At 33.0% G+C, this 26,181-nt stretch overlaps 1 protein-coding gene across 1 annotated transcript in view; it reads left to right on the top strand.

Moving 5' to 3' along the window:
• LOC145283670 (anaphase-promoting complex subunit 4-like) overlaps positions 1-26,181 on the top strand; it is a 213,306-nt gene that overhangs the window by 2,814 nt on the left and 184,311 nt on the right. The window contains exons 2-7 of the mRNA XM_080132681.1: positions 5,870-5,994; positions 11,475-11,574; positions 15,616-15,823; positions 17,638-17,664; positions 20,258-20,302; positions 22,726-22,834. Coding sequence (XP_079988807.1) covers positions 5,881-5,994; positions 11,475-11,574; positions 15,616-15,823; positions 17,638-17,664; positions 20,258-20,302; positions 22,726-22,834 — 603 coding nt within the window. The 5' untranslated portion in view covers positions 5,870-5,880. The remainder of the gene's footprint in view (positions 1-5,869; positions 5,995-11,474; positions 11,575-15,615; positions 15,824-17,637; positions 17,665-20,257; positions 20,303-22,725; positions 22,835-26,181) is intronic.

Raw genomic sequence — 26,181 nt, 5'->3', positions numbered from 1 at the left:
ATCTGGCATTGCTAACATTAGCCGAGACAATGTCATAGTTTCGCCAAGTATAGCGTTATTGTCATAAACACGAGGAACGAGGAACAAGGGTGATACGTTAAGGGCCATTGATATTTTTGTAATTCCCTGAGGTAGGTAGCAGTTCCAATTTCAGGAATCGTTGTGGTTCAATTCCAGGAATTGTCATGGTTCAATTGCGTTCCGTCGACCCGACCACTTGTTTGTTCTGAATAAAATACTTTTTATAAACACTGTTTTAACTAAAAACAACCTAAGATTGTTTCTCAAAGTTTGCCTATTTTTATAACAACATTATATCAACAAAAAATTAAATACAAACAAATTGTGATTGTTTGTCAAAGTTTGCCTTCAAGGCTGCGTTTTCCATTTGCACGATTCATGTTTTGGATCAACCGGATCACGTGACTCTTCTGGCGGCCATGTTGTAAGCCCTAACGGTATTTTTGGAGATTACCGTACCAGGCAGGATACCACTTGATGATGATTAAATTGTTAGGTGAAAGTGCAGAATAGTTACAACTCCTCTCCTCAAGTTAAGAACGACTTTGTAAATAATAACGTTATTATTTCAACACGGTTCAATAAATACACTAGTACCATTTTGTTTATTGAATTATGTGAAAGTAGGTAAAGGTCCTGTCCTGTACTAAAGGAAGCCGGGAAGCCCTATGTTAAGGCGGGCTTTTCGAAATAAAAAACATTCTTAACATGGGGAGGGACATCCGGAAGTGAAGTCGAAACAGTAATCTTAAAGATAACTTTTGTTTTTTTCAGTTATTAATAAATCATTAAAATAGCTGAATTTAATTTTGCAATTAAATAGTTATTTTTGTTACTTTAATTCTGTTGTGTTTTTGATTTCAATAAACATTCGCACGGACGCGTTCGTCATTGATCTAAGGGAGATAATTCCATTTTACTAAGAAATTCGTTAATTTTTTCGATGCTTGTTCAAATTTAAAAACGAAGAATGATGAATACAAAAAGCGTCAAATTGTTAACATAAAAAAAAAAGTCTGTTTAAGTTAGGATCGTTATTGTTTCGTTTTAAATTTTCGATTTCAATTAGCATAAACAAAATTTTAAATCATTAATAAATATTTAACTTTTTTTCTTAAAAAGTAAATTTGTATATGTTCATCGTATAAGTTACCCTATATAAAAATGAGATTCTACCTTTTTAGGCGTTACTGGAGTCCCTCAGGGTTCCATCTTGGGTCCAACTCTTTTCCTGATTTACATTAATGATCTTCCAAAATTCGTAGACATTTATGCTGATGACACTACCATCTATGATAGCACATCTAAGATCGTAAACGACCAAGTTCTCTCCTATTCTCTCTCTGATCTTGAGCACGTGGTACAATAGGGAAAGGAGTGGCTGGTTACTTTTAATGCATCTAAAACCAAGCTTCTATCTTTACATCATCAACGCTCTGATCCCCATCTGGCATTAATTGAAATGAATGGCCCTCGTCTTGGGGAGGCCTCATGTTTTGCCAAGCTTCTGGGGTTGATCTTTGCTCCTGATCTGAAATGGAACAAGTACATCAAATCTGTTGTCAAAGCTGCTGGAAAAATGATGAGATCCTTCTATCGATCCAGTAAATATCTCACTGCTGATGCAATTCTCTATAAGAGCCAAGTTCGTCCAAGGATGGAGTACTGTTGCAACATCTGGGCAGGAGCTGCTAGAAAGGACTTGTCCTGCCTTAATAGAGTTCAAAATAGACTTTGTAATCTCATAGATGTCCTTTTTTTCTTCCCTGCAACCTCTATCTCACAGAAGAGATATAGTGAGTTTGTCTTTACTTTATCATTATTTTCATGGCAAATGCTTGACTGAGCTTCAATTTATGCCCCCCCCCCCCTCAACTTTCACAAGAAACACTCGTCTAGCTGAAAAGACTATCGATAATTTCCCGCACTCTTTATCTGTGCCTAAACCTAAACGTAGATTCCATGAACAAAGCTTTTTTCTTAGAACTGCACGTCTGTGGAACTGTCTTCCATTTTCCTGCTTTCCTGCTTCAAGTCCAATGTAAACAAGTTCTTGATAAGCCATTCCCCTTAAGTTAACAAATTTACTGAATTTTTATTACTGACAATTACTATATTGTTCAATTGACTACTGTACACTCTTTAACCTTTATCATCTAGTGGCCCCTGTGCCTTGATAAGTGGTGATGCCTATGTAAAAAAAACAAAAAAAAACATATAAGCACTCTAAAAAAAATTAGAAGCAAAGTATAGTGTCTGTTCTGATACTGCACTTCATTTTTTTTCTGTTTATGATGAGTGAAAAAGAAATCTTTCTATACTGAGGCAATTTAAATTTTTGTCTTAATCCAGAGTACTACTTTTGAGGAGTTCGATTTTTTTCACATTATAGGACTCATGGCGGAGTATATTGGGGTGAGAGTCAGTGTTCATCAATTCATAATCAGAATCTGTCGTTACTAGATATCAAGGTGCAGGGATATCTATGACGAAAGTGGTAGAGTATCACTGGGACCATTAAAGATAAATTTAAGGAGATCTCTGATTTATGGAAGGGTTCCACCGTCACATCCACATAAATTAAAAAGGCGTAAATAACCTTGAGAAAATGACAACATTCGACAAAAGACTTGAGATCACTGTATTGGGATGAAATAACATTTATTAACCTGTTTAAGAAACAGTAAATCAAATCATTCTAACGTTAAGAGATTTTGACACAAATGTTCATTAGATAGTCTTTGCTAATAAGTGTCCTGTAGAAAAGGCAAAAAGTTTATGATTACAGATTTTCATGAACAAAGGGACACACGTGGTTATTTTCTGGAGGGAAAAGAAAACCATTAATTGCATAAGTGACGTGTGTGTGTGTTTAAAAACAGCAGTTCAAAATAATTTGCTGAAAGGAATTAATTCTCATTCGATATAGTAACTTTCCATGCTGAGAATTTAAGGTGCATGAAGTCATGATGATGATTTAACATCCCACAAGACAGAGCAGCGATGATGTTTACGCGTAGAACTACATTTTGAAATGGTTTGATTTACGCTTGCAAAAGTTTATATACCTGTGTTCTAGAACATTCCAAACTATTTGTTGTATCACTGTGTGAAAAACGTAGCGTAGTTTCTTTATCTCATGTGTGCAGATGGGCAAACTACGATGTTGTAAACTTGCACATACTTCATACGTGTGCGTGTTGAAAACGGTAATTGCTATGAAATGTCTCTGTCGAAGATTTGTTCCGGCCAAATATAGCGGTCGCATTAAAGACAAACCTTGTGTCTAACTCTGCTTTCATGGGGAGGGGGTCATGTAAGCAAATCATGCCAAGCTACAAAAGTTTGAGGATGGAACTAACAATTTGTATTTGAACGAATGGAAATTGATTGTTTAAAGCATGTTTTTTTTAAAATTTTATTTAGTGTTATTTTTTTTTTTGTGCTTCATTAAAATAGTGAAATTTAAAAATCGAATCATTGAATTTAGAGTAAAACCAATGTTATCTATTTAATTGTCGTGTTACAATAATGAACATATCCAAAAATGATGAAAAATGATTAGGGAGAAAATTAATTATTAATGAAAACAATTTTTGAAGACAATCAGTGAAAATTAAGTGTTGTGATATTATTGACCAAAGATTTCCAGTTTTCTGAAAATAATTACCTCTCTTTTTGTTTTGATTCAAACTATCTGGTTTCTTTTTTTTTTTTTTTTTTTTTTCCAAGAATATATTTCGTCGACAATTGGCTAAATACTAAAAGCCAAAATTAGCAGTAATTTCACATGCTTAGGTTTTTCATTGAATATTAAAAAAATAAAAATAAAAAGTAAACCAAAATAAATTGTTGGTAACTAATTTCTCAACTGTTTTTATGGTACTTGTTTAGTTTAATCAAGACATTAAAAAATGAAAATATTGAAAAAAAGTTATATAATACGAGGGGCGTGCATTAAGTAATGCCCCTGACCCACTTCCAGTTGTCTGATCTAGCTGAAATTTTGCATGTGCAATGATTTCTATCTCTACGAGTTTTGTGGCAAATTACAGCTCTGTACCAATTGTGGTTTCTGTTTTACAGGTGTTTGAAATGAGTCAGGTGTGAAATAGAGCCTGTTGAATGTTGAGCAGTGATCCAGTTTTTTTATTTGAAAGGACGCACACCACAGGAGACTTGATGAAATGAAAGAAACTTATGGTGATAATGCCCCATCATATGACCTTGTAAAACGCTGGTATTGTGAATTCAAACATGGTCGGAAGTCTGTTGAAACAGCTCCCAGACCTGGTTGCCCCTCTTCTGCCATTGATGAGGCATCTGTCCGTCAAGTTGAGGCATCTGTCCGTCAAGTAATGGAAGATCGGCACATTACTATTCACCAAATAGCCCAAGATGTCAAGGTGCATATACATAAGGTGTCTGCCAGATGGATTTCCAGGTTGCTCACACCATTCCAGAAGCGAGAACGCGTTGAGTGTTCGAGGATTAATTTGGAGACATGCCAAGAAGATGAGTCAAAGTTTTTCAAAAGACTGATTACACAGAATGAAACCTGGGTCCATCACTATGATTCAGAAACCAAAGCCCAGTCAATGCAGTGGAAGCACTTGAACTCACCACCTCCAAAGAAGACAAGGGTGCAGCCCTCCGCTGGCAAGGTCATGCTCACAATCTTCTGGGACCAAGGCGGAGTAGTGATGACAGATTTCCTGGCAAAGGGTACCACAATTACAGGCGCCTATTATGCTTCACTTTTGAGGAAATTAAGGGAAGCTATCAAAATCAAGAGGCGGGGCAAGAGCAGCAAAGGTACCTTCCTCCTGCAGGACAACGCTCCGGTCCACAACTCGCATGTCGCCAGATCAGAAGCACGGACGTGTGGTTATGAAATCCTTCCCCATCCTCCTTACTCTCCTGACCTTGCATCCTCTGACTTTCACCTCTTCCCAGCCATGAAGTTGTTTTTGAAAGGAAAGCGTTTCCCAGATGATGCAGTCTTGATTTCTGAAGTCACGTCATGGTTGGAGGACCAACCTGGGGTGTTCTACAGAAACGGTCTCCAGAGCTGCATCAAATGATGGGAAAAATGCATAACTCTGGGTGGTTCCTATGTAGAGAAAGACTAATAACTGTGCCAAGTTTTGTTGCTCTACTGCTATGGTAAGTTGGTCAGCGGCATTACTTATTGCACGCCCATCGTATGTATCCGTTATGGAATTAAGTTCCCATAAAAAATTTCACTTAATTTAATCAAGTAGTTTTTTTACAGTGAAAAAACATTTTTTTATGACACCAAGCAAAAGGTAGCCATGTTTGAATCTTTTGACCACAAAGAAGGAAGAGAAACCATTATTTAAGATGAGAAGGGGGGGGGTGTCAGCACTTTAGATTTAGTGCTCTCCCCTCCCTTCCTTGTGGTCAAAAAATTCAAACATGTCTACCTTCAGCTTGCTGTCATAAATAAAATGTTGTTTTTTTTTTTTTGCTGTAAAAGAAAACAACAACAACAACCCCCCCCCCCCGAAAAAAACTACTTGATCAAATTAAGTGAAATTTTTTTTGGAGAACTTAATTATATAACGGGAATATACAATGCAACGTTTTTTCAGTATTTTCATTTTTTTAATATCTTGATTAAACTGTACAAGTACCGTTTTTATTTTTTAATATTTGATGTCAATAGTAATATTTGCTAATTTGACATATCTTGTTGTACCGATTGAACTTTTTTTTTGTCATCTCGTTTTTCAAGATGTTTATTTCAATATAGTGTATATATACTTTTTTTTTTTTTTTTTTAAAGAAAGAACATAATCAATTTCGATTTGTATTTCTTATTTAGGTTAAGTTGTTATGGAACAGTCTACGTTTCGCCAGACGGAGGATCGTCATGTTTCAGTGGAAGTGAGTTTTATGGTCTGGTCTCCCAAGATGGACCTTATGGCATTGGCAAACGTTCAAGGGGAGGTAAGTGAGTCAGTTTAAAATATTTTCATCTCTCTTCTTCTCTATTTGATGCTAGAAAACAAACAACAAAAAAATTGAATTTATTTTGAGAGAAGAGTTATTCTTGTAATAGAAAAATGCTAAAAAAAAAAAAAGAATGACAAAAGAAATGACTCTAGCATAGAGAAAAGAAAATTATTCAATTGCAAATATTTAATCGAGTTGTCTCAAGCAAAATTTAGCAGTATCAATCTAGTTAGAGAAGCTTTGAATTTTAAAGAATTCTAGATAGAGAATGGTTGTATTAATCCAGTCAGGGTCAACAGTGGTCCTTCTCTCATGTCAAGACGAAAAAACTATGACTAAAAAATTTAAGAGAGTCAGTATATTTTATATGGCGATTCTGGTACCTGATTGATTCATTCTTCTCACCCATGGTTATAAATATAATTAGACAAATCTTTGTGATCTTACCCAGTACAACCATGCTGAAAATATTGTAGCAATTTATAATCATTAATTAACATTTTCTATGAAGCATTTCTATTTATGTGATTATGCTTATTAGATACTTCTAAATTGAATGAACAAGTTAATTTTAAATATATAAAAGAAATTACTAAAATTATCTGTATTCGGTGAATTTTCATTGGTTATGTTTATAATATGTAATTTTATTAAAACCTAATTTTTTTCATTTTTTTTTTACATGGTAGTCACCACTTATCAAGGTCCGGAAGCCACTTGGGGATAAGAGTTATTGCATGCACAGTAATTAATGGGATAGTATCGTAGTAATCGTTAGTATTGGAGATTTGATAAAGTGTCTTACTTAAGGGGGGGGGCGGTTCATCAGGAATTTGTTTATGTTGGACTTAAAGACATCCAAGTTGTAGTCAGGTGGGAAACAGGCAAACGCAAGAGAGTTCCACAGACGTGTACTTCTAAGAAAGAAGCTTTGTTCATGGAATCTATGTTTTGGTTTTGGCACAGATAAAGAGTCGGAAAAATTTTTGACAGTGGTTTTAGCTAGACGGGTGTTTATCGTGAAAGATTAGCGAAGGGGGGACCAGAGATTGGAGCTCAGCCGAGCACTTGCCATGGAAATAACGATAAAACAAAGACAGGCTCGCAACGTCTCTTCTGTAGGAGAGAGGTTGCAGGGAAGAGAAATGGGCATCCCCCACAAAGCCACAAAGTCTATTTTGTACTCTGTCAAGGTAGGATAGACTGTTTTTAGCAGCTCCTGCCCAGATGTGGCAGCAGTACTGCATCCTTGGACGTACTTGGCTTTTATACAGATAGAGAATTGAATCAGCAGTGAGATATCTTCTGGAGTGGTAGAAGGATCCTACCATTTTTCCAGCGACTTTGGCAACTGACTTGATATACATGTTCCATTTCAGATCAGGAGTAAAGGTCAAGCCCAGAGGCTTATCAAAACATGGAGCCTCTCCTAGACGAGAGCCATCCATTTCAATTGATGCCAGATGTTGATGATGTAAAGATAGGAGCTTTGTTTTAGATGCATTAAAAGTAATCAGCCACCTCTTCCCCCACTGTATCGTGTGCTCAAGATCACAGGAAAGCGAATCAGAGAGAACTTTCTTATTTACGGCCTTAGATGTGTTACCATAGATGGTTGTGTCATCAGCATAGATGTCAACGAATGATTTAAGTATGTGTTTTGGGAGATCATTGATGTAGATCAGGAAGAGAGTTGGGCCCAGGATGGATCCCTGAGGGACTCCAGCGTTAATACTGTGGGCCTCTGATTTCTGCCCATCAACCACTACTCTTATGAGCCTATCAGAGAGAAATGATTTAATGATTGAGAAAACATTTCCAGTTATACCATAGCTGGAAATCTTGTGAAGTAGGCCCTTATGCCATACCTTATCGAAGGCCTTTGATATGTCAAGAGCAATTGCCCTAGAAAGGAAGCCTTTGTCACGAGATTCACTAATTCTATAAGATATAACCGTTAGCATATCTGCTGTAGATTTGGTAGAACGGAAACCATATTGCATGTCACTAAGATTATTTCTGCTGAGGTGATTGACTACTTCTCTATTTAATATGGATTCCAACAACTTACTCATGACACACAGGAGACTTATTGGTCTGTACTGAGAGGGAGATGACTTATCACCTGAATTCTTAAATACAGGGCATACTGATGAGGTTTTCCAGGGTTTTGGGAAGCACTTCTCCTTAAGGCAATGCTTAAACAGTTTTGTAAGTATGGGGGCAAGTTCTGGTTGAAGCTTTTTCAACACTATAATTTGAATGCCGTCAGGGCTAGTTGCTTTACTGGAATCAAGGTTCTTAATTAGGTTGGCGACTTCACGCACAGGTATTTGTATGTTGCATAGCGTGTTGTCTGTTATAGGAGGAAATACAGGGAGTTGATAGCCCTGGTCGCATAGAGTATTAGCTGCAAAGTTCTTTGCAAATAGTTTGGCCTTGTCTGATGCTGACAAGAGGACCTCAGGTCCATTGTATTTATCATGCATTGCCTGGGATTCGGTAATGTAATATTAGTATAAATTTTTTTTATTTGCACATCTTGAAAATTATGCAAGAATTAATAAATTAGGTTAATAATACTAAATTTGAAAACAATGTGTAAGTCATGTGTGGGTGAGAAATGCACACACATAAATGCAGTTTGATCCCGCAATTGTACTGATATACAGATGGGAAGAATGTTATCTGGTAAGGGAACTAAGTCCCTTTTTAACATTCAAGTGAAAAAAAATAGGTTATCTTCCTTGCACTATTTGAGTTAATCTTTAAAAAATAAATCCGGTTCCTGTTCAAAATTCCCCCAATATTGAAAAATAAATCTTTATGATGTATGTACCCATGACAAAACGAAAATATCATATTCCAAAAATCATATAAGCTGATTAAGTTGTTTTTATTTTTAAATAAGAAAATCAGATTTTATGAGTATCCATGGAATGACTGTCTATCCCACCATTTTGGAAAAAAAAAAAACAGAAACAAAGACAGATAGCTCCACAATAATTCATACTTACTAAATTTATGTTGTAATATATATTAATTCCTATTAATCATTAAAAAATGATTTTCTTTATAAAAATAAAACTACTTGATTAATTTTCTTTTCAGTCAATGTAACCTCTGACTTTCTTTGGGTATATCTTGTTGAATTCCAGAATTGGGACGGAATACTGAATGGAACCCTTTATTTACTTCACAGAGGCAGCTTCTCTCGTTCTGTCAGCCATGAGTAATTCTTAATTGTATTTTTCAGTCACACACACACAGAATTGGACATTCAACCATCAGGAGAATATTACTTTTGATATTACAATTTGATTTTTCCAAGTACTCTAACCATTGCACCACAGGTCCTTATGGACAGTTTTAGTACGAATTTTGGAAGTCTTTAACTTATCTTATTTCTAGTAGTGAATATCACTATTTATTACTATATATATATATATATATATATATATATATATATATATATATATATATAATGTATAAAAGATTATACAGAAAATCGAAAAAAAAATTAAAAAAAGAATCATAAAGTAAAGTGTCTCCATTGCATTTAATAATATTTGCTTGAATGAAAAATGCTGCCTAAATATACCAATATATATATTAAGACTGAAGGATCGGTCGAAAATTATGTACCTGTAAAAAAGTTTTTTAATTTTTTTTATAATATTATTTTGTATTCCTGCACGTCACCAATTGAAAACGAATAAAGAAAACTTATAAGCTTTTATACTTTTCGTATTCTTTTTTATACATTTCCATTCATATATATATATATATATATATATATATATATATATATATATATATATATATATATATATATGTGTGTGTGTGTGTTATTGTTTCTATATTATCTATTATTTATAATTAACAGTTCTCATATGGTGTTAAATTCTATACTATGTCTACTTAGTAATTGATTGTTGCCCAGCGTATGTGTTCTATCCAGTCATAGCTGACTGAATGAGAGCATGCTGTCCCAGTGAATTAAATAAAGGATTCCGTTTCACATTTGTTCTAAATTCTTGAGTTTGACAGAAACATTCCCAAGTTCGACAAAATATACCTGAAGATGGTTTAAGGTTACATTGACTGAAACATTGTGAAAATGACACTCAAGATGAGAACAATAGTCCAAAGAATCTAAATAAAACAAATAATCAATTATCATTTCAAAAATTCAGAAACGTAGTAGACGTGCCTGTGCTTATAAAAGACTCATAATCATCATCCTGACAATTTCATTCTAGTCAGGATAATGAAGGATAGCACAGGTCATTGTTGACTCCTTTTTCTCAAGACCGACTCAGTTGCATGTGCATAGTCTGCCTGTATGTTTACCTTTGTGATATTCTGCTACACTTTTGTAGAGTCCAACTAATTCTTTGAACATTTTTAGGTAAAACCACAGTTTAATAGGCTAAACATAATGCAATGAAAACTTGTATACAGGCAGTAAATATTGTTTTGTTTTGTTAAATATTAGAAAATGAGGAACTATTTTGAGTTAAAATCTAGTTAGTATTACGCTTGAAATGTGTACGTATGCTGAAATAATTGTTAAAAACAATGAAATCTTTATGCAAATGGAAGTTGACAATTAACTTCCATTTGTATAAAGATTCCATTGTAATGATTATTTCAGCATATGACATATTTTCAAGCATGTTCTTTAGATAGCAAGCATAATATTAACTAAATTATAACTCAAAATGGTTCCTCATTTTCTAATATTTAACAAAACAAAACAATATTTACTGTATACAAGTTTCTAATATTTAACAAAAATAAAACAATATTTATTGCAGATACACAATTTTTAATTGCATTATGTTCACTAAACTATGATTTGACTCATTTTTAATCAATTATTATTGACCTAGATTATCTGTGCCATAAAAAAAATTGATTTAAGCAGGTATTGCATAAACAACCGGGCCATTTGGCATAATGGTTAGCATTTGCTAAAACTAAAAAACTACTACTTGGCTGTCTCCTCCATTCAGCGGTCCTAGATATGACCTTAAACTATATCCGATGGTGAGGCCCCAGCTTGCGGGCTTTGGGGAGTGTGGGACCACCCTTTAATTGCCATTGACCCAGAGTGGTAGTACCTGTTAGGGTGGTCCCAACTATGGGTTAAATAGAAACTGACTTGAACAAAAAACCCCAAATATATTCTATTAAGTTTTTTCTTCAAAATCACTGGATTCAGCATTAAATAACCTGAAAAAGGTTGATATGCCGTAAAACAACCAACCAACCTTCATTCAGCATTATAAAGTGAGAATCAAAAGGAGTGGTACTATCCCCTCCACTTCAATGTAGTAGCCAATGAAAAGGGAGCCTTTGAATCACCCTTGGCTAAGGTTGATCCATTTATTTTTTATTTACTGCATAAAAAAAAGCATGTAAAGGAATAATTTATTTTTTATTTTAAATTTGTTTTATTTTTTCCTTAGGTTGTATTACATCGACTTTCTTGGCAAAAAGTTTGGACGATTCCTGCTCCGGCTGATAACGTGACTGTTGGGACCTTAGCTTGGCGTCCAGATGGTCGAGGTTAGTATTATGTTTTGATATTTATTAGTATAAAAGTCTTTGATATTAATGTTCTGAGGTAGTTAACACCCCTGTATCCATAGACAATATGAATTTGTTTGGCTTATATAATGCTAGGCATTTCTACCTTCAAGCAGAGAGTACACTTGTAGTTTAACCGTTCGCAGTGAACTCCAGGACTCTTTCACCTTATAATTGTGACATTTTAAACTGGACCACAACATTGGTGACAAAAAGATTTCGAAAAAGAATCTACAAGGATCTCTTTTCGATAAATGACTAACTTTTATTCAACAAAATCATATTTTTCTACCTTCTTTGAAAATACAAAGATTGGTTCCATGATGGTTTTTCAATGTGATGAAAAATGACATCGGGAAAGTTTCTTTTTCAAAAACCGTGAGTAGAAAAAGATCTAATTACTGTGGCATTAAAAATTCTCTGTTGATAATCTGTATGACTTTTTTTTTTCTTGGTGAAACAACGAGAAAAAGAAGAAAAAAAATATATTAGCCCCCCATGAAGGATTGAAACCGCATTTACTCCATTACAAGAATTCAGGAGGACAATTTGAATGCTTGTCTGGATTTTCATTATGAAAAGGGATTTCAATTTGTTTTTATTCCAAATTTTTCTGGACTCAAAATTTTTTGTGCTTTTTTTTTTTTTAAATTAAAATAAATTTTTAATTGACTGTTGTTCTCCATAGAAAATTGAACATCAAGTAGTTTTATTTTTGAATAAGAACATCAAATTTTGTGTCTAAACAAACAGCAATGATATTGCAACGTTATCTTGAAAACAAGGGTGAGAATTAAAACAAATTCAAACTTGTGAGATTTAAAAAGCCGTTCTTAACATCAGGACAAACTCAAATTTGCTTAAAAATGATTTTCTTTATAAAAGTAAAACTACTTGATTAATTTATGTGATTTTTGGAATATGATATTTTCTTTCCGTCACGGGTACATACATCATAATACAGACTTTTCTTTATTTTTGTTTTTAACATACAATAAATTTTGAATAAGCATCCAAGATACTTCTTCTTGGATTTATCTCAGGATAAGTATAGCAGAGTGGGTACTTTTTCAAGGCATAAACCCAAACTGTATTTTGTTTTTGTTTTTCTGATGACTTATTTATTGCTAAATTATTCTCTCAACCACTTTGATAAGCTTATGTGTTAACTTTAAGCATCTGTAATTACTTCTATCTAAAGCTTCTCTTTTACCCTCATAAGATTTCACAGTTTTATTAAGTATCTAGTATGTTGAGGGGGGGGGCTTCATGATCTAATTTATTCAGTTTGTGATCATCTCAATGCCTTTTTCACCTGCAGTCTTAGACATCTTCGCAACAACACCAGAGGATCCCACAACCTTACTCTTCATCTGCTTCTATACCATTTCTTTCTCAATTCTTATAGTTGGACCAGTTTTTGCAATTTTCTTAGTTTCAAGAAAATTCAGCATTCAATAATTTCTCATCACAGCATTTCCAAGGATCCCTTTCATTCATTGTTAGCACTTCATTGTCATCTTGAATGCACTTTTTCCCAATAATACCCATATTTGTTGTTGCCATTTGCTTTGCTATCTTGAATGTTTCGTTTTTCTGGTCATCCTTTTGTAATATCTATGGAAACCAAGCTTTTGATTTGTAAATTGCTCTCTTTGTTATTGTCTTTATCACCAGAAAATGTGTACTTATCCACTCACTCTATCCTTTCCATTTTTCTTTGTACAAGTCTCAGCTTCCTCATCACATCACCATGCCCTGTGTCTTGGATGCAACTTCCACTGTACCTCTGAATCTGGAATTGATCTGGCAAATAAACACTAAATCACTTTGCCTCTAAACTCGTTCTTTATTCAACCTCAAAATGCTTCTTCTCCTGGGGATTAACTTTTGCTTTGCCCCATTTACTTTTTTCAACTTAAAGTTACAATGTATTTGCTGGGCATTACTTAATAACTCAAGAGTTTTCTGTCCTATTTCCTTACCAACAGATAATGTATTTGAGTCTTTGTTGTTTCGGATTGATATGTAATGAGATGGTTTTTCCATTTTCTTAACAAAAATCTATTTGCAACAAATATGTCCATAGCAAAAACCAAAATCTAAAATACTTTCTCCTTCTAGATTCCTATCCTTATATCGATACTCTCCATGAACATCCTCAAAACCATTTTTCCAATATTATGAAACCATTATTGGTATCACTCTTCTCCTAGTCTGATTGCCAACCAAGCCTAAATAGTACCGTTTACCTTGTGATTTCAGATTAAAACATTTATTTTTCTTTAATTTTTTTTTTTTTTATGGAAATCGCTTCAGACAAGGCATGAAACCACTTGGTGTAACAAGCTAAGTAGAACAACTGATGATTATCGCAAAGACAGAAGATGCCTATTGACTTTAGTCTTCAAAAGATCGAGGCTATAGGTAGAAGGAAAACAGTCGTCAGGAAGAGAGTTCCACAAACTTGCAGTTCTTTGAAAAAAGCTACTGGAATAGAAATCTCTATTAAAATGAGACATCAAAATGGTAAATTGATAGTTACCGCTAGATCCAAGAATCAAACAAGCTGGAACAAAGGGAGCAGGGAATAAATGAGACAGTTATGAAAAATACATGCCAAAATAGTATTTATAAAAAGACAACGTCATGCCTGTAAGAGAAGGGTTGCAGGGAGGAAGAAAAGGTAATGCCAATTAAATTACAGTAGAACTCTGGGATACGGCATTAAAAATTAGTAACAAAATACAGTACAGTATATAATGCACTTGTATATAATCAAATCACATTATAAATAACACCGTAAGGTGGGGCAAATACTGTAGCCAGAGGCTGAAAAAACATCGCTTTCCACATCATAACCTGAAGAAAAAACGTATCCTAGGGCCACTATATCCTGGGCTCTACTGTATATACATTTCTGCACTTTCTCAAGAATGCTAAATCGGACAGAGATTCAGCAGACCAAATATGAAAACAGTACTCTATACATGGTCTGATAGTAAATTTGTAGAGATAGAGAATAGCTTCAAGTGTGAGAAAGTTCTAAAGCGATAAGGAGAACCGACTTTACAAGAAACAGAAAGATCAGCAAATCTAATGTATGAACTCCAAGAAATATTTGATGAGAAAGAAAGACCGAGTTGATTTCTCCTCAAGAGCAGAGCCATCCATAAGCATCTCAGGAAGAAAAGGGATACAACTACAATTGAAAAATATATTGAGGACATTGCCAAGACTGCTGCAGAGAAGGTGGGCTCCATCTACTGTGCTAGAAAATTACTCTCACCAGAGAGCATCCTATATTGTTACAAAGTCACAGTTCACTCATGCATGGAATATTGTTGCCACATCTTGGCTGGTGCATCTATCACTAGTCTTTCACTCTTAGACAGGGTACAAAACAGTCTCAAATTTAATAGGTTCCACATTATCAGCCAAGCTCCAACTTCTGTTTCATTTCTACAATGTTGCATTCTTGTGTCTGTCTTCCAAGTACTTTAATGGAATGTGTTCTAATGAACTCATAGCACTTGAGCCTCTTCAACGTACATACTCCCAACTCACCTGACAAGCAGCAAAATCCCACCCCCTTACTATTAAGGTCCCTAGATACTGGAAAAGCTTTTTAATAGTTTCTTTTCTCAGACTACTAGACTTTGGAAATCCTCTCTGTGTTTCCTGCTTCCCTGATTGTACTAACTACATTGAAAAAGTTTAATTGTAATGTGAACAAATATCTAGCTGCTGAACTCCCCACAGCTCCCTGTTAGACAAATCCGGTAGTGGTCCCTTATGTTCCAAGTGGCAATATGCCTTGTTTGTGGCGATAAAGAGTAAAAAGAAATATCCATTTGTAAGGGTATAAGTATGGAAAAGAATGTAAACAACCTCAGTTGCTTTAATTCCATCGCTTCATTTCATAACTATTACACAGTGCAGCTCGTCTTGTATGACAATAGTTTTAAATCTTTAAGTTGATGTTGGTTAATTTTCAAGTTGTAATCAAATTCTTCGCAGTGTTGGCCGTCGGTTACAGTAATGGAACAGTTTGTCTGCGGCATATTGAGAATGCTGACGTTCTTCATGAAGTTGATATTCAAGAAAAGGTAACCAGCATGAATTGGGTGTCACAGGAATTTCCCGATGGCGAGTCTTGGTCACCAGGTGTCTACCCGGAAGATAACTCGGCTCATTATCTTCCAAAACTAGAACCACTTAATAAAAGGTAAGATGTGCTAAAACCTTCTTTGAGTCTGGATTATTCTGTTTATTAAAAGCAGAATCCTTTTTTTCAGGGGACATGAATAGGAAAAAAAGATTTGACTTTATAAAAACACTTGTAAAAAGATTTGACTTTGCTTCATAGCGTTCTAGGTTATGAGGTGCAGTGGAAAAGTACAACTGGAGACCTATTAATAAATGTTTGACTTTCAGAGATTTTTCAGCGAATTAAATCAACTATTCATATTATTTGAATTCATTGAACTACTGTTCTCATCAAGATGAGAACAGTAGTCCAATGAATCCAAATAATATGAATAACCAATCCTCATCTCAAAAAATTCAGAAACATTAAATCAAGTATATTTGAAAATACATTAACATTGAGAACCATACCTGAGGATAAGATGTGTTGGAAGACAAATTAAAATGCTTATGTGGATCGTATCTTACCAGACATCTTAATCACCACTTTGTTTTGTTTAATACTTATCAATTTCCACAATAAAAATATATATTTTCATTTATTTAGCTTTCTATCCTGCTTCTTATTTTTATGTATGAGTTAGGATATTATTTTATATATTTTCAAATCTTGTTGACTTAATTACCTTAAAAATCTCTGAATGTGAAGCACTTGTCAACTTGCATTCAGTTGTGTTGTATAGAACGCCATGCTTTGTTGAAGTGACAAATCTAATGTCTTTTGCACTCATTTCATAACAACATATTACTTTATTTTTTTTTTATATTTTATAAATTCATTTTTTTGAGTGGCACCTAAGAATGTACTCACCATTGGTTTGGTGAAAGAGACTTAAGTAAACTGACATAATTAAACTAATTTTTGATAAATTAAGCATTTTTAACCCTCTTTGAACACATCCAGCATTTTCCAGGAATGAATGAGGACTCCTGTGTATTTCTGCTCCAAGCCCTGAACCCCATATCATTTCTATTATTTTTTTTATTTTAGAAAAAAAGAAAGCAAAACAAAGCTAAAAAAATCCCAGACAAAATGCCTTTGAAGCCATATTTAAAATGCAAATATTTTTATGAGAAATTGATCATTAAAATGTTTTTTTATCTTTACTTTTTTTTTTTGTTTTGGATAAATATTCATCATCAAAGAAAGGGTTAAAAAAAAAAATTTTTTTTTTAAATAATGGTAAAACTTTTTATATTTCTTTTGAAACATTTTTTCTGGTGATGGGTGTTCAATCCTCAGATGATGCTAAGAATATAATTAAAATTATATATAGGAAATTAAGAGTTCAGTTCAAAATTCCATACAAATTCCTGAATTAAACAAAATGCACCCATAAAGAAAGTCTGTGGTTACATTGGCTGAAATGTTGTGAGAATAACATCCAAAATGAAGATAGTAGTCCAAGATCTTTTTATGTTAACTTTTTTTGTTACGGCTTTCATGTTTAAACAATTCTTGCCTTTGCTGATGATGGTAGTTTTTTTTTTTTATTTTTAAGAAACTGAAGGAAATAGACAATACAAATATTATTAAACCGAATTTCAAATTGAATTCTTTATTTAATCACTGGAGTAGATTGTTCTCGTTCTGTCAGCCATGCTTGAGTAGAAGTTTAAAGTAATTTTTATTACGTTCTTAGTATAACTTGTACTGGGGATTGAACCTTTAACCTCCAGAAGACTCATGTGCAATGGGTCTGTGTATGGGTAATACTAACAATGCCTCATTTCTGAAAATAACGGCAAATACTAAAAAAAAAAATTTTTTTTGTAGGATTTTGGATTTATTTGACTAAAAATAATACTTTTTTAAAAATTATTTTATTTCAGTTACAATGCTCTTCCTAAAGGACACCAGTAAGTTTGTTTTCATGCAATTTCTTCTCTTCCATAAAATTCCAATTTTTAGAATCAATTTCTACCAATCTGATTAGATGAAAATGTTTTGTGGTTCTGTGAAAAGCCAATAGTCAGAATTTAAAAGTATGAAAGTAAAAAAAAAAAAAAAAAGAATGATTAAGCTGCGATTGCTTCTTCTTGCCAACCAGAAAGTTCTATTTAAAAATCTCAGGAATTCATTAATATCAAAATTGCTGGAAGTTTTATGCCCATGTTAAAACAATGAAATGAGTGTTTGTGGATAAGTAAATGTAGAACAGTTGAGGTAGCAGGATCAGTTGACAGTAGAAAGCCAAGGAAAACATAGGAAGAAGTGATAAGGATGAACCTGAGAAGAAAAAGGATAAAGACCTGGTCAGGGATAGGTTAGTTCAGAAGTCCATTTCTAAAAGTCATCTGATACATTCCAGCATGTAAAAGAAACATTAGACTAAATACAGCAATGATGGTGATAAAGAATTATGGTAACAATCAAGATGTGGATGACTGTCTAATATTTAATTTTTACCACTGATCAATTTTATAATGAAAATATGAATTCCGACTTGAAATAATAAAAATGGAATCATTGTGCACACTGTTCAAATACACTACAACCCGTCAAATGTGCATGTAGGAAGGAACATCAGGTGTAGTTTTGGTGAATTTCAAGAAGAATAAAATATTTTAAACTAAATCGCTAACAACCGATGCAAACAGTTTCACATTTGGGTATTTTTAAAAATTTTTAATTACAACTCAACATTCGCTGTGAAGTTGACAAAGGAGAAAGAGAGGGTTGGGTAAAAAGAACGGAAAAATAGGTTAGAGGAGAGAATGATAAAAGTTTTAATATAAAGATGTTATACAAAATATTTAGTCTTTTTTTTTTTTATGGCCCTGGCCAATGCCATGTAGCATTGCTAGTAAGATATAAACAGAATAATTTGGAAACAATTTTTGGTAAATTTTTACTTTAACACTAAACACTCATATTTAAAATGATGATTGTTATAGATTTTCGGGTCTGCTGAAAACGAATATCACATTGAAATTTGGGGCAGACAACTGAGGTCCTCTGCACATTTCAGTTGACCTCTGTCATTAATATGCACAAAAAACTAAAAGAGGACCAAAGGCAAATCTCAATGTATGGTGCACCAGATGCCATATTTAGTGAAGAATTCTTTCTTAAAATCGTGACTACCTTAATGTTTATCTTCTTCCCATGATAGGAAGATGTGACACAAGGTTGGGAAAGTGGGATTCGAAAAGCCAGCATGCTGAAGGAAGAGCACTCTGATCTACAAAAACATGCCCAGGAAACTCTGTCAGCATTCCCAGTAGAGGTGTGTCAGGCAATCAGCAATAAACTAACCCCTTCTCAAAGGAGGAGAAGGTAAAACCTGGGAGGATATATGCCTTGAACTGCACAGGTTCCTCATGGGAGCTAAGTTAGACACAAGGGAGGTTCTTTATGTGTGGAATATCCAACTCTCTCAAAAAATTATACTCTGGATAGGATAAAAAATAAAAAGTGTCCTAATCAAAATAAATTTGCTCTTCTCTGACTTGGAATAGAACAGATACTACACTTTGAATCATTTGTTTGTTATAAGCTAAAAAAAATATACAATGTAACAAATTAGGCACCATGAAAAGTTTGGGGAAAATGGGGTAGTTAGTCATCTTTGGTTTGTTGGTTCTTTGCCTATTCTACTCTTGGCTAGAATCATTGCAGTCACCATAATACTACATTTCCTTGGGGGGGGGGGTCATCCTAGTTAAAAATATTACCAAAGTTTTTGAAATTTAAAATTTTTATTCTTCAGAAATATGTTTTTACAAATTCATTGGCACATTTATAACATTTTGATCCTAGCCCCGAAGGACAAAAAAGAAAAAAAACTTGTAGTATCACACATGGGAGGCAATTGCAAACATATTTCAACTTATTTCAGTCATTACAAATATGTTGTCCAGTTCTCTATTCATATTCTAGCTAACATTTTGTACTAGTTTCTTATTTCCTCTTTGTAATTAGTCAATAAGCAGCAAATACTCTTTGTGTCTGTATGTATCCTCTTGAAGAAACAAACATCTAAATGTTAACAAAATCAATTCATAGAGTAAAAAATGAACCTTGTATTTACTTTTGGCAGCCCCATAACTCTCGCTTCCCTTATTTTGTCCTTTAGTCCTCACATTTCATGAGCCATGTTTCTGACAAAAAGGAAAAAAATGTTGTTTTCTGGGTTGCAATCTATCGATCTCACACTTTTAGTTGTTTTTTTTATCTTGAAGTAGTATTTTTTTAAGTTCCTTACATCAAGTGGCTTCATGCCCTGGCTAAAGGAATTTTCATAAAAAATTAAAATTATGTATTGTTAATTTGAATGGACAGTCATTTTAAAACATTTTTTTTGTGTATTTTTGAATGATATTTTCTTTCTGATAAAATCTGTGATTCTTGATTTGAATATTTTAAAAATTTCAGTATTTTGATATAAATTGTAAAGAAATTACATCAAGTACATGTAAAAAAAATCTTTTTCTAAATTTATTTTTTCAGAGAAGAAAATGTTGAAGATGCCAAAAAAGTAAAAAACCAAAAAGAGTAAGAATTCAGGATTTTCTTTTTCTTATATATGTTTTTGCTTTTAATTTTGCTGTTATATTTATCTTATCAAAAGTGAGAGTAGGGTAGATAGATTGCAGTATGACTGCAGAAAATGAAGGTATGGGGAGTACAGTAATGATGTTTCTGTGGTAAAGCAACTCTTTGTTCGAACCAAAAGTTGAAGATTTCCTTACCTTAGTATTCAAATGGAATTTCAGAGTTTTAACCATCGGCTTCGCTTTGAATGTAAACAAGCAATGCTGTTCCTTGGTCGAACATTGTGATTGGATCAGATTGGCGGTTTAGTGTGTGATATTTTTGAAGTGTAGCGTAATAACCCCCACACCCCAATAGTGTTGCCACACGAGTCTGAACTTTGTGTTAAGAGTTATTTTTAGAAAGATGTCATGGCGACCCGTTCTACTGTCTAGACGGTGTCAGAGTTATTTTTAGTATAACAGTGTGGCAACAAAACCGTACAATTCAATTGGTCAACCCCATTTGCATGAGATAACAGTGGACCATGAGGTGTCCAAAAAAGTAAAGAAAACAATCAGTAGAAACCAAGGATTTGATGAGACATGACCGAAGTGGACATAAAGAACACCCCATTCAAGAATCATCTTCATCCAAGAAATTTTCGAGAGAGATAACCCCAGCTTATGATTTGCTGTCAATTTTGATGGAAATGGATTCCCCTTTCAAACAGTAAACTCCCTATCCCTCCCTGCCTAATCATTCATCCACTTGCGCCATCAGCTAATCATTGAAAGATAAGAAATAAAAACAGTTTAATTGGGATTACATTTTATTCTCTTAGTGCAGACATACAGTATATTATTATAATCATCTTAATACATGTTGATGATTTTTCTGAGCAATTGAGTGTATAAAATGATCAAAGTTTGCAGATAAATGGGTACTTTTAAATCCTGGAACCAATTAATACTATTTCAGTTAATTTAAATGGTAAATATCATTTCGGTTGTCGAATATGTCACTGTTCAAACTTCTGTAACGAATTATGGTCAAGTACTGAGGTATTACTGTATAAGTTTAAAGGTGACACTTGATTTTTGTTCAACTGTGAAGATTATGCTTTGTTCTATTTTTTTTTTTCATTTTTTAATTTTCTTCCTTTGAAGATTGTAATGCTGGGTATGAGGCAGCCAAACCAGCTGCCAACATTTCCCTGCTTTTTATTGAAACCAACCGAGAGCTCTTTTTAGTATCCTCGCTGTTTCCTTAAGTGCAATTGTTTGGATTTCTCTTGTACTTTGTTCACTAGGAATATTAGTTAGGTACGACTTGAGGTTCTTCTTCGTAAGCCCTGTAGCACCTATAATAACTGGTAAGTGGTATGCTTACTCAATTGAAAATGGCGTATCAAGTTCAATTAGCTCAGAGAAAAATAAGAATTGAAATTTTGCTGGATAATACTTTTAGAATACCAAGTGAAAAATCCATCAAAATCCATCCTTAACTTTTTGGAATACAAGGGTTGTTCCAAAAGTAAAGCCTCCTAAAAAAATTGAAAAGCTACAAAGACGAGAGTGGTACCTTAATACGAGCAATTTTTTGTGTTCCAAAATTTATTTTTCTAGATGGTCACCACCATCAGAATGCACTTTTACCAGAAATTCAATGACACATTTTTGCTTCTGACACACATCCATGACAGGGGTTGCTTTCTTAGTCTCACACTGTTAATATCTGCAACAGAGAGATGAAACTTTCAGCTCATGAATTCATAAATTCAATCATCAAAACAAGGCCAGCATGCTGAAAGAAGAGCATTCTACAAAAAAAATTTACAATCCATTCTGATCCATTTGGGTGGAATAAAAAAAATAATAGGTATTACTTTTGGAATGCCCTTTGTATAAGCATTTGGAGTTAAAAAAAAACAAAAAACTTTGCTTTTCCGTTTTTCTGAAAGTTCTGGGTCATTATTTATTTATTTTTCTATTTTTACTGATAAAATTTTGTTGATTCAATCTAACGTGCAGTTGTCAGATTTTCAAAGTTAAGCCTAAATAGCATTTAAAGCTGACAAATAAAACTTTGCTTATGAAGGAACCTACCTGTAGATGGGTATTTACCTTCCTCATTAGAGTGAGATAATGCGTGATATCATTTTCTTTTGTTGGATACCTACAGAGGCAAATGTAGGTTCGGTGAAACTCTTCTATAAAAGGAGGCACACAAACAAGAAGATATTAGGTTGGTGCAAAAATAATGTTTTTTTTATCAGATATATATATATCTGATAAAAAAAACATTATTTTTGCACCAGCCTAATGCCAATCTCAATTTGTGTGTGTAGAGGGGGGGGGGGGCGTGATGATTTTATGTCTTATATTGTTTTTTTTTTTTTTTTTTTTTTTTTTTTAAATAACATGTTCTTATGTTTTTTTCAGATTAAATCTCTTGGTTGTTGGTTCTGGTTGTGGAAATGTCTACCTTTTTGCTTATGGAATCTTCCCTTCGGGCTCTGTGATTCTCATGCATCCAGACATTGAAAATAAGGTTGGTCTCGTTACATAGCAGCAGTTCAGTCAACCCTTTTTCATAGTCTTCTTTTACAAGATTTCACCTGATATATATATATATATATATATATATATATATATGTATCTATTTATATAAAGTTAGTTGTTAGCATTAGTTTATATATTTATATGTACAAGGTTCACTCTTAAACTAATTAACCAATCATTATGAATTATGGAACAAAGCTACTAGGCATAAGGATAAGTAATGTGAGTTATATTTACTTTAATTTAGTTTTATGCAAAGAGGACAAAAGAAATGTTGAAGTCCCAGGTGTATCAGAAGCGGCCATTAAAAATGCCGTATATGAACTTGAATAATTCAACTTACTATCTTTCGAAGCTTATAACTACTTGAAAAATGTAATTCAAGCCCTAATTTTTTTTTCAATTAAAGGAGCAAAGACCAAATTAAAAAAAAAAATAACGGGTTTAATAGCAAATTATGCAATATTTATTTTTTTTAAATCGGTTTTCTTTAAAAAAGATTTAAAGAAAATCAACGAAATTTTACTTACTTCGATTCTAAAAAAATATATATAAATTCCAAAAAAATCACTTACCTATAAAAACTACTATTCAATGGGTACTTCCATTGTTCATTGTTAAGAATTTATCCATATTTATACTTATATTCCATGTCCTTTTTAAATAAAATACTTTTTTAAACACGGATTAAAGAAAACGCGAACTCAGATTTTTTTAACTGTTCAAATAAAGGGAGACAAACGTCTAATTTTATTCGCCTTTATCTTCTGATGGCTTCAAAGCGACATAATTGATATCTCTTTCTATTGCATGCTGTAAACCAAAATTAGTATTTTGGTGCCTCCGTAGTTGAAAAAAATGAACACATTCACTTAAAGTTTTTGCCTTTATAAAAAAAACCCACTCAACCGATTTTTTTTTTCTCTTAAAGAAATACATGAATTTTTGATTTAATATATTTTAATTCTTCTTTATTGAGTGAATTTTGTTTTTTTAATATCTAAAAAAAGAAAACATTGAATGAAATAGAAAAAATTGTTGCCAGCGTCCAATATGTACTTGACAATCTAAGCATAACGTATGCTTCCACTTTAAAAAAAAAAAAATCAACGTGGTTTTTAAAAAAAATGGTTTTACACTTTGAACTTTACAGGTAAATTTCCAAAAAACACTTTTTTTTTGTTTTAAATTAGAATATTTTATTTATTGATCTTTTATCTTCAATTTGTGATATATAAAACTTTGAGTAAATTATTAAAATTTTAATAGACATTTCAAAATGGGGTGGGGGATTTAAAAAAAACGTTTGTCTAAAATATTATATTTGGTTTATTGGAAAGAACATAACATTTCACATTGACCCTGAAAATATCGTAAAAATTGAAGCAATAGAAAAATTTTGAGATTTTTAAAGTTTAAAAAATTTAAAAAAGTATTAAACTCGTAAAATTCAATTGATTTCATTACGTGAAAAAAAAATGGCTGCATGAAGGCGTACCAGCACTTTGTAAACACTGTTTTTTAAAAAATAAATAAATAATATTTCTATTATTTTTTAAACAACTTCAATAGTTTATTTTGGAAGTATATTCCGTAAAGAAAATAAACAACCCACTTTAAAAAGAGAAATTACAAGTTTTTTATATTTTATTTGCAGTTTTGTTTTAGGGGTGTGAAAAATTCCTCCAAAATTCTGATACACCTAGTGAAGCGCTTCATGAAAATTCAGATACTTCTGATTTTTATGAAATTTTGACAGTAGGTATTAGGTTTAGATTAATAAATATTCCCCAAATTTCAGTTTCTTTGAAGTATTTTAAGAGCTGTGATATGGGTACAACATTCCATTTGAAAATTCAAATATTTCATATGTCATTGAATTTCATCCATAGTCATTAGCCACCAATGAAACAAAATTCTCTAAATTTCAATTTTTTCTGAAGATCTCTTTAAACTTTAGATATTTTCTATAGTTAAAATCATGTAATAGATTTTGATCAAAATGGAAATAACTATGGATCGAATCTAATGCAAATCTGAAATATTTGAATTTTCAAAAGTGAGCTTACACTCGTTTTTTGCTCCCTAAACATCATTTAAAATACTACAAAGAACTTAAACACTATTGTGACAGGCCCGTACGAAAACGGTAAACAAATCCGTCGAAACAGCACGTTGACAAGATAACGAGAGAAAGAGAGAAAGAACGTAGAGAAAGAATATCAGCAGAAGCAAAGACGAAGGGAGATAACTGAGGCGGCAAAAAGTTTCAGTTGCCACGAAGATTTAAAAATGGTGTGAACGCAACTCGCCACATGGAGTGTAAGAAAAAAAGGATTACCGAATTAATCCCATCAAGACTTAAAAAAAAAGAAAGGAAAAGGAGAAGAATATGAGTTTGGAAGAATCTAAGGGAAATATAGACATCTTTTCTTTTAGTGCGAAAGGCAATACGAAGGGTGCGAAGAAGGAACTTTTCATAGCGGGGTCATAGTCTTGTAACAAAAAAAAAAAAAGAAAGAAGAAACCAAATATGAGCTCGGAAGAGGTCTAAATGTTTGCATATATATTTCCTCTTTTCTCTACCATGAAATGCGGATGCATTATGGACACAAATACAAGAAACAGGGATCAAATGTTTTAATGAAAAAAAAAAAAGATCGAATGTTTTGAAGAAGTGATAAAAAACAAAAAAATCAAATTCAAACTTAATGTGTGAATAATTGTTTTATTTCAGCATATAAATATATTTAACTGGCACATATAGTAGCGTGCAATATGACTTTTCATTTTATAAATTAAAAAAAAACAAGAGAAATTTCCCTCTCCCTATATTTTCTATATTGGATAATAAAAAAATTGCGCGTGATGCACTCGTGGTTTGGAATTAAAATATAATCCGCTGTTTGGTTTTCTTTTTGTTGTTTGACGTATGTAAAATATCACATGGCGGAATTTATAATTCCGCATAACCTCAGTGCGCTTTGGATTCTAGTCGAGACAAGCCAACAAAAATAAATATATTTGAATCTCTATTGTTATTGATCTCGACAGCAAAAGGAAAACCATAGCTTAGCGCATTCGTTGATCGGTCCTTTCCTGAGACTCGTATGTATTAATTATATACATACCCAACAGCGAATATCACACTATGAATATTTACTTATGTCTCATACCTATTGTTAAAATTTCACTAAAAAGTTTGGAGGTGTTTGAATTTTTATAAAGGACTTATACCTTTTCTTTCTTTATATAAAACTAAACTAAATATAGCCTATGTTACCTATAGAGGGGACAGGATGGTCTGCTGTGTGATAGACGATTCTGTCCCCATGT

This window comes from Euprymna scolopes, chromosome 8, assembly GCF_053919585.1.
Source record: "Euprymna scolopes isolate OS-2025 chromosome 8, ASM5391958v1, whole genome shotgun sequence".
Taxonomy (NCBI): Eukaryota; Metazoa; Mollusca; class Cephalopoda; order Sepiida; family Sepiolidae; genus Euprymna; species Euprymna scolopes.
This window is presented reverse-complemented; position numbering and strand designations above follow the sequence as displayed.